Genomic DNA, 14,228 nt, shown 5'->3' with positions numbered 1-14,228 from the left:
TTCGTACACAGTTGCAGTCCTCACCTGGAAAAAGATCAGTGCACCTCATGAAGGTCTCCCAGTAGATGAGGCCGATGGCATACATGTCCACCTGTTTCAAAGCCGACTCGCAGTCCCTGAGGTTCACAGCTCCCTCCAGCACTTCCGGCGCCATGTAGCGGATGGTGCCCACCTAGACAGCAGAACAGAGCAGGTGTGAGGGGAAAGGTGCTCTCATGTTGGGTCTGGATCAGCAGTTCTGGACATTCTCAGGTGAATACCAACATGGCCTAAATTTCAGCAGCTTCAGGTTTGTTATAATGTTCCAGTTAAGTGAGCGCTTATGTGCTGACCTCACTGATGGCGGCGTTTTCCTCTTCACCGGGCCGTACGAGGCGATTCCCTGTCAGTTTCATGGACAGACCAAAATCGCTAATCACACTCGTGCCATCATTCTTCACCAGAACATTGCGGCTGTTTAGATCCCGGTGTGACACGGCAGGTTTATATATATCTGTGAAGAAATTGAAGAAAAAGTAAAGAAAATTAATATTTGTATTCAGCAAGGATGCATTCAATTCATCAAAAGTGACAGTAGGAAATTGTTAGGAAAGATTTCTATTTCAAATAAATGCTTTTCTTTTGAACTTTCTGTTCATCAAATAAGCGCAAATATTTTCTAGAATATATCTAATAATATGTTTCTTGAGCATCAAATCAGCATATTAGAATGATTTCTAAAGGATCATGTGACACTGAAGACTGGAGTAATGATGCTGAAAATTCAGCTTTGCATCACAGGAATAAATTACATTTTAAAATATATTCAAATACAAAATAAACAGTTATTTTAAACTGTAATTATGAAACCTTGGTGAGACTTGTTTTAAAAATCTTACCAACTCCAAATTTTTGAACGTATACGTATGTATACGCTATTTTTAGACAAATTAAATAAATCAGTCCACAGGGTCAAAAGAAACCCTATTGTTTTTGTGGAGTCCTGACAAACCACTTGCACAACAGAACCAGCAGAGGGCGCTGACAGAAGCACATGATGTGAGTAATAGTTTCAGAATGAATGCCCTCTCTCCCAGTCATCCCCCCCCCCCCCCCCCCCTCCCCCCTCCCCTCCACATGCTGGCTGTCTGGCTCTAAAGTTCAGCCAGTAATGAGGGCAGTGGCAGAGCAATCTGAACCGCGGCTGTACCGAGATCAGCTCGTAATGACGACAGGCGCAGGAAGCTGGTGGACGGCTGCTCTGAGATCAGTTCGTAATGAGGGCAGGACCAGAGACAGAGAGGGAAATTAACTTGAGATCTGATGAGCTGCAGATTGTCTGTAGATCTCTGGCAACGCTCCAGCACCCAGAGAAACACGAGGAGCGTGACGCACAAACTAGCCAAGTGTTATCTCTTTTGCACCGCGTTCTGGCCCTTTAAGGCAAGACACTACAGTCAAAACCATTTTTTTTTAAGCAAACAACTGTCTTAATGTACTGGGCAAAGTATTGTGATATCTATTAGTAAAACATGTGCTGTGTCTTACCTCAAGGATCATTGGAAGAGCCAAAGACTCAATTAAGCATGTAGTTGTATTGCCTCATTAAAAACCCTGAGCCTCTCTTTCATTTAAGACAATGTTTTGGGTAACTGGCATATTATCAAACTGTCCATCTGCATAAAATATTTCTTCCAGCTGTGAAGCTCCAATGTGTACGCGCTCAGCATTATGAACTACACGCTGTCATTCTGTTGAAGAGTCATGAAAAATGAATAGTGTCTGATTCACGTTACAGAAAACATTCTGTCTGACCCAGATGTGCAGATTATAGAAGGCAACCTCTATTTGACGCAGTCCACTGGCCCGCCGATGGTCTTTGGGTGGATTCTCGTAGCTTTTTTTAACCCATGTGGTTAGACACACATTCCTGCTGGGCTACGGCATTAAAGGGGTTCTTCACTGCTAGCAAAACGGGCTTTCAATAAAACTTGACTGCCTATGCAGTATGCAGTAGATTTTTTTTTTTTAAATCTGTGCTACCTGACTAGAGGAAAAACACAGATTCTTTTTTTCCCCTTTTGCCAAATAGGTAGGAAAACCCATAATGCACTGGGCACGTTGCCATCCAATGCCACTTCCGCCACTCTACTATGGATACACTTACCAGAGACAACAGAGTCTTGGTTCAGTAGGAAATACTTCTTAGCAAACTTTTAGTTATAATGGTGTCGACTAGTATTTTTCCCGGGTATAAGAATTCAAAGAGTTAACATTTGGCGGGAGTGAGTTACTTTCCAGTTAGTTTTCAGTGAAGGAGCACGTTGTAGGCAGTGGCTAAAGGCTGCAAAGAATCATAAATACAGAGAAAACACTGCAACAGAAAATCTGAAAAACCTCAATGTTTAGTCAACATTTCAAACTGGATGACTACGAACACTGTGTTTTATGCCAAACAGAGGGGAAAAACTGAAAGAAACTGCCATTCTGTCAGGTCTGCCTGAATCAAAACGCTGTCAGGGAAGACAGTAGTTGCATTTTTACTATAAAGTACGGAATAATTTACAGTGATAAACCTACTCTTAGAATAACCGTTCTGTTAATAACCTTCTGATGATCTGACTGTCTCTGGGCAGGGATACAAAAAAAGCAGAGGTATAATCTTTACTTTTCACAAACTATTGCTGACAAATAAATATGAACTTCTCTGTCCAGGTAATAAACATTGTTCATTTACATACACTACGACATTGTAACAATACAAATTGGGTTAAAAATCAGCAAACTTGCACTTTAAGAGTGTTGTGTCAACAGAACTCAAGAACCATTTATTGACGAAAGTAGTTTAAATACAGAATCTCACAAACTCAACAGCAGCACATACAGAAAACGAGGACAACAGAACATTCACCTTGACCAAGACTGTATTCAACCTCAATTTTTATTCTACACGACTCTATTAAAATGCTTGTCATATATTATATGAACACATCTGCGCCTCCGGGTCATGTTATGATTTATATCTCCAACGAGACTTCTGCTAAATGCTATGCCAATCAAACTCATGGTGAAGTCTGTTAACACTGAAAATGAAAGATAACTACTTTCTTATTTGAAGATTTGAACTCGGACATCAAACGTTTTTTTTTTTTTTAACAGAATTTTAAATAGCGATGAATGTATGATCTTTCTTCAAAGTCTCCTAGTGGTCAGATGACACGTTCATTTATTCGTATTGCAAGCTGGTACAAAATGGAAAAGGGGTCACATTATGATTTATTTCTCCTGTGAGACTAAATTATATGCCTATCACACCTGTGGTGAATGAGACATCAATTCTTAGCCTAAACCCACCTTTTTATCATTATATTTTATTTTAAAATGTTTTAAAGTCTCTTATACTCACCCAGGCTGCATTTATTTAATCAAAAATACATTAAAACAGTAATATTGTGAAATATTACAGTTTAAAATAACTTGTTTTCTAATGAAATGTATTTATTCCTGTAATGTGAAACCTGAATAATTGTCAGCATCATTACTCCAGTATTGAGTGGCATATGATCCTTCAGAAATCATTCTAATATGCTGATTTGATTATCAAGAAACAATGTTGAAAACAGTTGTGCTGTTTAATATTTTCTGAAAACTGTGATACATTTTTTTTTCTGGATTCTTTGATGAATAGTCGTAAAGAACAACATTTATTATAAATATAATTTTTTGTAATATTATAAATGTCGTTCCTTTCGATCAATATAATGTGTCCTTGCTGAATTAAAGTATTAATTTCGTAAAAAAACAACGAACAAAAATTTTTTTCCAGATACTTCCACACTAGCGCATGAAGATGTGAAATCAATCGGGGTCAGATGGTTGTTATACCCTCACATCATTAGAGGTGAATTTACTTCATTTCTTGGATTCTTTGATGAATAAAATGTTCAAAAGAGCAGCATTTATTTGAAACGGGTCTCTTATGTAGCATTATAAATGTCTTTACAGTCACGTCTGATCAATTTAATGCACCCTTGCTGAATGAAATTGATGTGCAGTCAAGGTCTGCCCTACATCTTTTTAAATATCTTATTTCACTATAAAATTATTTAAAAAAAACAACACACTTCACCTTCAAACACAAATATTAAGTGGTTTATAGCACTAAGGCTTCATTCCTTTATATGGGCAGCAAGATACTGTATACTGCAAGGTGGTGGAAAATGAAGAAGTGGTTGAGTGAAGGATGTGTGTAGAGGTGAGCCTCACCTCCTCTCAGGAGCTCAGTGTGTAGGTAGGCCAGTCCTCTCGTGAGCGAATGTGACAGACGACAGCAGCTCACCCAGTCCAATGTGTGCAGACTCAGGTACCGACACAGAGAGCCCTACAAAAACAGTCACAATACAGTTAAACTAGCACACACACAAGCTGTAACTCCTGAAACACGCCACTAAAAGAGTTGTAAAAGAACATGGGCGTGATGATGATGGTTATAGCAGGAACTCTTCGGTTGCAGAAAATAAGAACTGCGCTTTTAACACTGCTCTACAACAACAATGTTGCTTCTTTTCCACAGAAGTCAGCATTGCTTTTACATCAGCATTTCAAATCTCTGTAGAGCAGATATGAAGCTCTTGAATAATGAATTGGAGCTTCAACAAAGTTGTAATGTAAAGCCGCCTGCAACTAATCACTGCCTCTGGGGTATTTAAGCAACGCAATTAAAACTAGTCAACAAACATAACAGAGAATCTTTTCCAAACTAAACTATTAAATAACACTGTAGATTAGATTTGATTAGTTCAACAGGAAGCATTTGAACATGCAGTACACACGAGCTGCTGTAGAGAGGCAGATGTAATTATGCGGGTTGTAGAAATATACTGTCAAACTAAGACCAAATTCAAAACCTGTGGCATTCTGCATATAACATTGAATTGTTAGGTCACTTTGCAGATGACAAGCTTTTGAAATGTGACAAAAAAAATACGGCTGACAATTGTGTAAAAATGACGATTACAGCAGATCAAGAGATCTTTGACCCATCATCTAGGATGGAGGGGTACAAGAGAAAACAAACAGACTGCAGGGCGCTCTGGGTAGAAGAATGATTATCTACCTGTAAGAGTACATCAGAGCCATAAAAGCCAATCACTTTCCCTTAAGCCCTGCCTGAATCATCTTGTTACCATAGCGACAGGGAAAATGATGTTATCCTCGGACACTGGCGATGATAAGTGATGATTTGGAGTGCTTTTCAGGCATTATGTGCCACACAAAACTGCAAAAATGTGCAACTCATAGAAGACTCGACTCATAATTGATTTCATTGAAGATCTTAGTATATTGCTAAGAAAAAGGCAGGACTCTATGACACTCTTCTAAATGTTTCTATTCATACTTTCCAACGCTGAATAATTTAAACTGACATTTCTCTCTATTGCAGGATTTTTTTTCACAGAGTCTCTTACAATGCATTCTGGGCTGCCTAGGAATTTAGAATTTGGACAACACAAGTTCTTTTGTAATATCCGTTTAGCTAAACTAACTAAAGCCAGTTTTTGGTAGGAAAACAAGAGCACAAATATTTAGCAATGGGTTGGATTAATTCTGTGAATTACCTATAAGTTGGTTTGTCTCACGGTAAAACTTGTAAAACTTGACAACCTCATGCAACTCTCAATCACTCACTAAACAGTGGCTTACTTTAGCTTTTTATTTCCATCCAGTTCATTTGCGACAATGTATAAAATGATGTTTTAATAAAAAATATTGAGTGTGAAACAACACAGATATAGTAATTTGTTTTACAGTTGCCGAGTTCAAAAGGTACAGCATATAAGGATTAACCCAAAGAGTTTTTAGGGTGTGTTCGCACTTCGGTAGTTCGGTTCGCTTGGTTCCTTTGGTCCGGACCCAAAAAAACAAAAACAAAGAAAAACATTTAGTCCTGGGTCCGCTTAGCTTACACATTGGCATTTTAAAATCGAACCTAGATACCGAACTTAAAGGCATAGGGATATGTTCACAACCTGATTGGTTGGCTTTTATGACATATATTTCATGACGGAACATACCAAACACATCCAAAACAACACTGGGTGCTGGGATAAATGCGCTTGTTGTATGTGCGTAGCCTACATATGATGGTTTTTTGGCCAGCTGAGAAGAGCTTATAAAATGTGTGAAGGAGTCAAAACAGAGGCAGGAATCCTTCCGTCACACACACAAATGAAAATGCCTGCCTCATCTTCCTGTTTTTGGTTCGTTTACATGTCTTTGTTCCGTGTTGCGTTCATATTTCATTCGAATGGCACAAGAGTTGGTTTGGAAGCGGACTGAGACCCATCTTTTCAGCGGTCTCGATCCGCTTGTTTGGCAGCGTTCACACTTATTCAAATGAAAAGCACTAACAGAGCAATCGCGCCGGGGTTCATTTTAATCTAACCAAACATGCCAAGTTTGAGAACACACCCTTAGAATCAGCCTAAAGGGAACCTTAAACTCATGTCTAAATATGAAGTGAACATTCACCTACAAGGGTTTTTCCTGTACTTGGGCTCTAGGCTATAGTGTGAGTTCATTATATAATTCATAGATTAGAAGTGAAACAGGACAAGAGGAAACACAGCACTGTCTCAAAGAGTGCTGTCTGTCTGAAGCCAGACACAATAAAGGTGTGTCTCATTCCTCACTGCCATTCAAAAGGCCCAGGCGGGTAGAAGAGGCGACTCGCAGACAAAATTGCGAGTTATAACATGTCAAACAGGAATGTACAGGAAAACACCTTGCACAGAATCTGGGGTTTTATTGTGCGAGTTCTGAAAGCTGAAGGGGGGATGACTAAGAATGAACTGAGCCTGTTGATAGTGCTGTTTATTGGCATGTGCTGTCTTGCATTGTTTTAGCACCTGATTAAAGGAATTATGCAAATCGGATAACAGCACAAACATGCCCAAAGAATTTGTGCTGAGTGAAATTTAAACTACTGCAATCTGGCGTACTTTACTGGGAATGTAAAGCATCACTTCACCAGTGCAATTCAGACACCCATATTGACTATTAAAAAAGCTGAAAGTGCACTTGAGTGATAATATATACACAGTTATAACAATGTTCCGCATCATCTTTTTGTCGTTTGATAAATAACTGCTTCTGTGATCAATACAAATTTACAGAAAATCTCTTCTAAGTAAAATTCAGTTTACTCTCTGCTTTTCGCAGGTGATATTAATTGTGTCAGAATCTATAAGCTATAAAAAGCCTACTTTACAAAGAAAGGAGGCATGTTTTTGTTAAAAAAAAGAGTCAATGACATTTAAATACATTGGTATACATGTAGAGTGCTGCGGGAATGAGTCCTAAAACTCAAAAATAAGTTAGCATTTTTGCACTTTCGGTTCCATCGTCCTGAAGTCAGTGTTTTTCTTTTTAATGCTTTTGTTGTCTATGTTGAGCTCAAGCTCAAGCAACTTTTATACTTTACTCTAAAGTAAACATAAAATATATCAGTAATACCCCACTTGTGTTTTTGTTTTAAGATTTTACGCGTCTTGAAAATGGTGGTTGCTAACAAGTAGCTAAATGGGAATACAGATCTTGTTGCGGACATTAAACATCACACTGAACAAGAAAATTAGTCTATGCACTAGTCCACTTTTACAGCCCTGTTTTGTTTATACTCATACTCTCGCAAACTATTCTGACTCAAACTTTCCAACTTTTAGATTTTAATTAAGATTGAAAGAGAGTGGAAACTTAAGCTGCGTTAACACTACCACCAACCACTGGCGACATGGCAAAGTCGCTAGTGGGCGTTCCCACTACTGGTTGCCTAGTAATGTTTATGAATGACATTCACTGATGATACTCCATGTTATACACACTGAATCAGTTTTATTGCCACTAAAAACAAACATTTTAGAGGGAAAAGACTAAATATAAATTGAATCAGTACATAAAATGCTTAATATTAGAGATGAACGGCAAGTGCTTTTTGCCTGTTTATCTGCAGCACAAGCGCCGGTCTATCTGAGTTCACAAAATACTTATTGTGTAATATCACTTTTGCTTGTATTGAGGTGGGATACGGGTAAGTTTAGGGACAGGTTTGGTGGTATGGGTAGGTTTAAGGGTGGGTTAAGGGGTAAGGGAATGGTCAACAGTGTAATTATGATGTAATAACAGAAATAAATTACAGCTGTAATAACATGCAGCTATTTTTTAAATATAAGTACAATGTAAAAATATGTATGTACCATGTACACAATAAATGCATTGTATGAAATTATTAACTTAAATGTTAGTACATAGTTATTAAAGACAATTAATATAAAGTGGAAACAATAAAACAGAGACATTTGTGCTGAAATACTGCACACAAAAGTGGCAAAACTGTTTAGATTAGGAGAGAAAACACCTTTATCTGACGGTAATGGCAGATGGATACAGAAAAAATGAAAGAAAATAATAGGAGCAAGTCATAGAGAGAGAGAAAGACAAACAAACAGGCACAGGGACGGCTAAAACACAAAGCCGACATCCGAGTCACCCTTCTCATGCTGCCTGCTGGAAATGCATCTGAATCATGGATAAAAATATCTAGCCAGATAGCGGCAGGACATTCGATTCCACTCCCGACTTTGACAGAAATAGTCAGGAGAGACCAATGAAACAAGGAGATGAGGAATAAAGGACAGATGAAGGTAAAATGTGGAAAACTACACCAAGCAGGGCAGCCAGGCACCAGAGCCGTGTCACAAACAACTTTAAGGATGAGAGAATGAGGGCTTGAACTAGATCAATACTCACATGAGGGTAGTACTCCATGACCAGCAGGTACTCCATCCGCCCATCTGCCGTGAGACGCTCATCGCCAACGATAAAACGAGCAATGTTCTCATGCTCCAGAAGAGGGATTCGGTAGATGGAGCGCTCATTCACAAAGTTTTGCCGGTTGGCATAGGTAAAAACTTTAACAGCAACCGGGCGTTCATCAAGCGATCCTTTGTAGACAGAGCCATAGCGCCCTCGACCAATCAACTGCAAGAAAAAAATTATTCAGGTGTGAATTGTAGCAGATGCTACATGATAAACAAATACAGATGGTTCAGGCTCATTAGAATGCAATTCAAAATCAACATATGATAATTTCTGCACATATGTGATGGCAGTTTGAAGAGCTAAACTCACTTCGAGGAGTTTTAAACTGTCTAAATCCAGAGACGGTTCTGATGGTGCGGCCTCTATCATGTCCATATTGTGCAGGCCCTGTTTACACTCGCCTGTAACAAACACAGTAACATTATTACGTGACCTTCATTTGCAAACAGCAAATCATAACACCGAGGACTGAATCTCACCCATCATCATGCGATAGCCGAAGAACAGCGCCACAATCAGGACCGCTACTATGGAGACAGACGCGAGGGCGATGAAGATGGCCTCATCTCTGTGTAAAGGCTGTTGATCTTCTGGAGGAAGAGAGAAGAGACCAGAAGAAAGAGAGGTACGTTAGACCTTCAAATGTTATTTGCATTTAAGCTCATATTTAGTGTATTTATGTCTGAAACACCTGGATTTGAAATGGCAAGTTGAAAAATGAATCAACACACTGTCAATTTAAAGGGATAGTTCACTTTGAAATTAAATTTTGGTATGTTTTAGCTTACCTGAAGGGCATCCAAGATGTAGGTGTCTTTTTTTCCGCAGTAGTTTCAATTTTGATATTTTTAGGTCAAACCGTTCTTGTCTGACAGTCATATCATGCAGGTCTATGGTCACGGTCTCAAAGAGCATGCACAGAGTCCAAATTAAACAATTCCCCATCGTCCAAATTAAACAATTCCCCATCGTCCAAATTAAACAATTCCCCATCGTAAGTACACATTGATGGCCTAAGACACGAAACGAGCGGTTTGTGTGAGAAAATGAACAGTATTTATATCGTTTTTACCTCTTGTGATCTGAGGGCGCGGGCGCTTCCTGCTGTGTGTCGTGTGCGCAGACTGGTGCATAGATATATACACTAGATGTCGCCTTGGCTACGTTAGTTCATTGGAACGAATGTCTTTAATGCGGCGTCTAGTGTATATATATCTATGCACCAGTCTGCGTACACGTCACACAGCAGGAAGCGCCCGCGCCCTCAGATCACTTGGACGTGGTTGTGTTATAAGAGGTAAAAACGATATAAATACTGTTCGTTTTCTCACACAAACCGCTCGTTTCGTGTCTTAGGCCATCAATGTGTACTTACGATGGGGAATTGTTTAATTTGGACGATGGGGAATTGTTTAATTTGGACTCTGTGCATGCTCTTTGAGACCGTGACCATAGACCTGCATGATATGACTGTCAGACAAGAACGGTTTGACCTAAAAATATCAAAATTGAAACTACTGCGGAAAAAAAGACACCTACATCTTGGATGCCCTTCAGGTAAGCTAAAACATACCAAAATTTAATTTCAAAGTGAACTATCCCTTTAACTCTGAAAATACTTTCGTAAAAACGAACCAAAATGATATACTGTGCAGTAATGAACTTATAATTGAAGTCAATGGGGCAAGACATTCCAGAGGTTTTATAAGCAGAAATGTTTCATACTCATATGTTTGTGTGTTCTTTGAACTATTACTTGCGTTTTGTACTGACAAGGTTAATAAGCAACTTTATTAGACACTAGTATTCACATACAGTAACACACACTATTGTTCAATAGTTTGGGGTTGGTAAGGTTTTTAAACGCTTTGAATAAAGTCTCTCCTGCTCACCAAAATTGCATTTATTTGATCAAAACTACAGTGAAAAGTGTAATATTGTAAAAAAAAAAGATTACAATTCAAAATAACGATTTTATATTTTAATATATTTTAAAATGTAATTTATTCCTGTGATGTAGCCTAAAGCTGAATTTTCAGCATCATTACGGTCACATGATCCTTCAGAATTCATTCTAATATGCTTATTTACTGCTCAAGAAACATTTTTATTATTATCAAAGATATTTATGTGGAAACTGTGATACATGTTTTTCAGGAATCTTTGATGAATAAATAATAATCAATTATTATTAATAATAAAAAAAATTATAAAAATCATACTGAACCCAAACATTCGAATGGTAGTGTATACTTTGGTCAAGTGACTATACTTTTAGTGTGTAATGTTTATCCCGGTCATAAAACTCATTTAATATGCATTTAATCCAAAACATTCCTTTAATCCTTCCGGTCCAGGAACAATGTGCAGTAACTTCATGAAGATCTGCTCTTACAATGCGATTTGGTAAATCCTGAACACATAAAAATCTGTCCACCAGTTTTGTTAAACACTAACAGTCCACCCACCAAAACTAAATTCTACTAACTTCTGTTTAAACCCCAAAAATAAAAAAATAAAATCAGGTAGAAACGTGAAGTCTGAAAATGTTCTGGTCAGTCATGTACGTGAGCCATACAGACTCCTGCCGCCCAAAATCCAATTAAACCCAGCACTAGTTTTCTTTAGCTTTTGATTCTTCTCACTTTCTCCATTTTCTCACTCGGCTTCAGACACAGACATGTCCTTGCATACAAGAGTGAGAGCTTCGAGGCAAGAAAGCCTCTCTCACACACAAAAGAGCTAAAGAGAGAGAAAGATGAGTGGGAATGATAAAACCACAGCTATGGACTTCAGTTTCAAGCCGAGAGAAAGAGAACAAACACTTAAAATGGCAGGACAGTCTCTTTAAAACAAACCCGACCACACAAATGCTGATGATTAAATGGAACTTCAGATTGAATTGAGCTTAAAATGTTGTGCCTGCATACATATTTGAATAAATTTGAGGATTGATGCATGCAGAATACAGCAGGAAATGTGGAATTTAGCTGTGTTTATCTTCAACGCAATGAATGCGGATATATGGGACAACAAAAAACAAATACATCAACAAGCATGCAAATCCTCACTTCTGGCCATGTTTTTTGAGCTGGACCCTCCCAGGCCCACTGCAGCAGCTAGAACAGCATGGCTCAGAATGGTTTGGGTTTCTCAAGACAGATCAATAAATATGAGATTTAAACCACAGCAGTGCGTCAGTCTGCATGCTGGTTTTGGCTTCTGGAAAGTGATCTCTCACACACACTCATATATAGCCACCCTCGTGTAACGCTCAGAGGATAAAACGCAGGCATTTATAGGTATAGACATAAAAAACGCTCTCTCATTCTCATGCATACATAGACACTGTTTACACGTCTTGGAGCCGTCGGCATTTAGCTCGGAGGCAGAATGTCTGAGTGTCCCTCCCTCTTCCAGACTATACCAACAATCCTGTTGTACTTCCTGCATGTCTCCCTCCAGCCCTCCGTCTATTATGAGAGCTCTCCTTCCTTCTCACGTATCCATATTTTCATATACTACCGGCCAAAGTTTTAAGCTAAATAAGATTTCTTGATGTTTTTGAAAGAAGTTTGTTATGCTCACCAGGACTGCAAGTATTTGATCACAAATAAAACTATTCTTTTGTCATATTATGTGCTACAAAAGAAGACCTTCGTGGAGACACATTAAAATACTTTTTTTCTGTGTTTTTTGTTTCTCTCTGTAGCTTCGTGTTTGTCCTCACTTCACACACGGATACGATCTTCTGTCCTTCACATTCTTAGAGACGATCATCAGGACAGATGCAGTTTCCCTGGGTAACCAGAACTCTTCTGTGATTTCACCGACTCCCACTCATGATGCCTGGCAACAGTGTGCAGTCACAACCTTCCTGCAATAAAGTCTGACTTGCCTAAATTTTCGCCTTTCCTCGCTTTCTCTTTTCTATTTGTGGGAGTGCTGTATGAGATTAAAGAGACAGCACTTAGATATGCTTTTAAAGTTATAGGTTAAAAGCACACAGAGGAAAAACACTAAACCATATGAAATTAACATTGTGGTTTTTAGTCCACTGTAAAAAATGTTTATGTTTTTTTTTTTGTCAGATCAACTTAGATAGTTAATGTGGTTCAGATAACATCATATTTTGAGTTTCTGATGATTAAACCAATCTCCTCATTGTATCAACTCTTAAAATTAAGGCAACCGGGTTACTTATGTTTTTTTTTAAAGTTAAACCAATGTTAAATTTGAAACCATCTATGTTAATATATTCCTTAACATTGACAAAAAATACTGATGACTCATCCTGCACTATACAGATTTCTGTCCAATCAAATGCTATCTAGAGTGAGAATGTCCCTCCCCCCATGGCTGTGATGTAACTTGAGACTTTTTTTTTTAACAACCTCACAAGCTCTATTGTCTCACCTTTCTGTTTTAATAGGAAACAAAAATAACACAATTGTCATGGAGATTTGAAAGGGATTCATCATTTACTCATGTCATTCCATCCAAACTTGTATGACTTTCTTTCTTCTGCTGAACACACACACACACAGTTGCTTGACACAACTGTTTTTGATCATGTCTCTTCAGAAGACTTGGATTAAACCGCTCGCTTCATATAGATTACTTTTTCTATATTTTATTTTTATGAACTTTTTAAAGCATCAATTTTTGGTTACGTGAACTTTCAATTCATGCACACACATTAGAGATTATGAGAGAATATTAAAAGTGTCTTCATTTGCATTTCGAAGATGAATGAAAGTCATACAGGTTTGATGAGGGTGAGTAAATTATGACAGAATTTTCATTTTTTGGTTGAACTATACATGTAATGGTTTTCTTATACAGAAGTACATCATGACCAGTTTGTGCAAAGAGCAAAACAAAATTCTTACATTAAAATTCAAAAGAGAGAGGGAAAAATACTTTAAATCAGACTCATGTGAGACACCTGGAAAACCGATTGTATGAAAGCACTGGAATGATGAATTGTGATTGTGTTGTGATTATGGGTACCACACAGCGTATTTTCCAACAGACAGGCAAGTCACATCTTAGATATGCATCCAATTCATCATACAAAGCCCATGTGGGAGAATTTCAAAGACTACCGACTCAGAGACACCAGGGAGACTCTAATAGGAATCATTCATGAGCAAGCAGACTTTCATGCTGCCATTACATCAACAGGACTCAACATCACTACCTGAATCCCCCCACCAGCAAGGACAACGAAAGCCACTCAAAGGGAATTCTCTGGCCTACATTCAGCTTTCAGTGTAGGATGGAGGGGAAGGGAGTGGGGGAACCTGACAAACTACATTCATACATTCTTGTTCCAGAAAAACACAACTTGGCTGAAATCTGCCTTT

General features: G+C 38.3%; 1 protein-coding gene across 1 annotated transcript in view; it reads right to left on the bottom strand.

Moving 5' to 3' along the window:
• The window catches only part of bmpr2b (bone morphogenetic protein receptor, type II b (serine/threonine kinase)), a 75,979-nt gene that overhangs the window by 8,788 nt on the left and 52,963 nt on the right, over window positions 1–14,228 (bottom strand). The window contains exons 4-9 of the mRNA XM_079880536.1: window positions 9,339–9,449; window positions 9,169–9,260; window positions 8,788–9,018; window positions 4,246–4,360; window positions 333–493; window positions 25–172 (exon numbers count right to left, since the gene is read on the bottom strand). Of these exons, the coding sequence (XP_079736662.1) occupies window positions 25–172; window positions 333–493; window positions 4,246–4,360; window positions 8,788–9,018; window positions 9,169–9,260; window positions 9,339–9,449 (858 nt within the window). The remainder of the gene's footprint in view (window positions 1–24; window positions 173–332; window positions 494–4,245; window positions 4,361–8,787; window positions 9,019–9,168; window positions 9,261–9,338; window positions 9,450–14,228) is intronic.

The sequence above is a fragment of the Squalius cephalus genome, assembly GCF_949319135.1.
Source record: "Squalius cephalus genome assembly, chromosome: 9".
NCBI classification, from domain to species: domain Eukaryota; kingdom Metazoa; phylum Chordata; class Actinopteri; order Cypriniformes; family Leuciscidae; genus Squalius; species Squalius cephalus.
The sequence above is the reverse complement of the archived record's forward strand: the minus strand, read 5'-3'. Positions and strand labels throughout refer to the sequence as shown.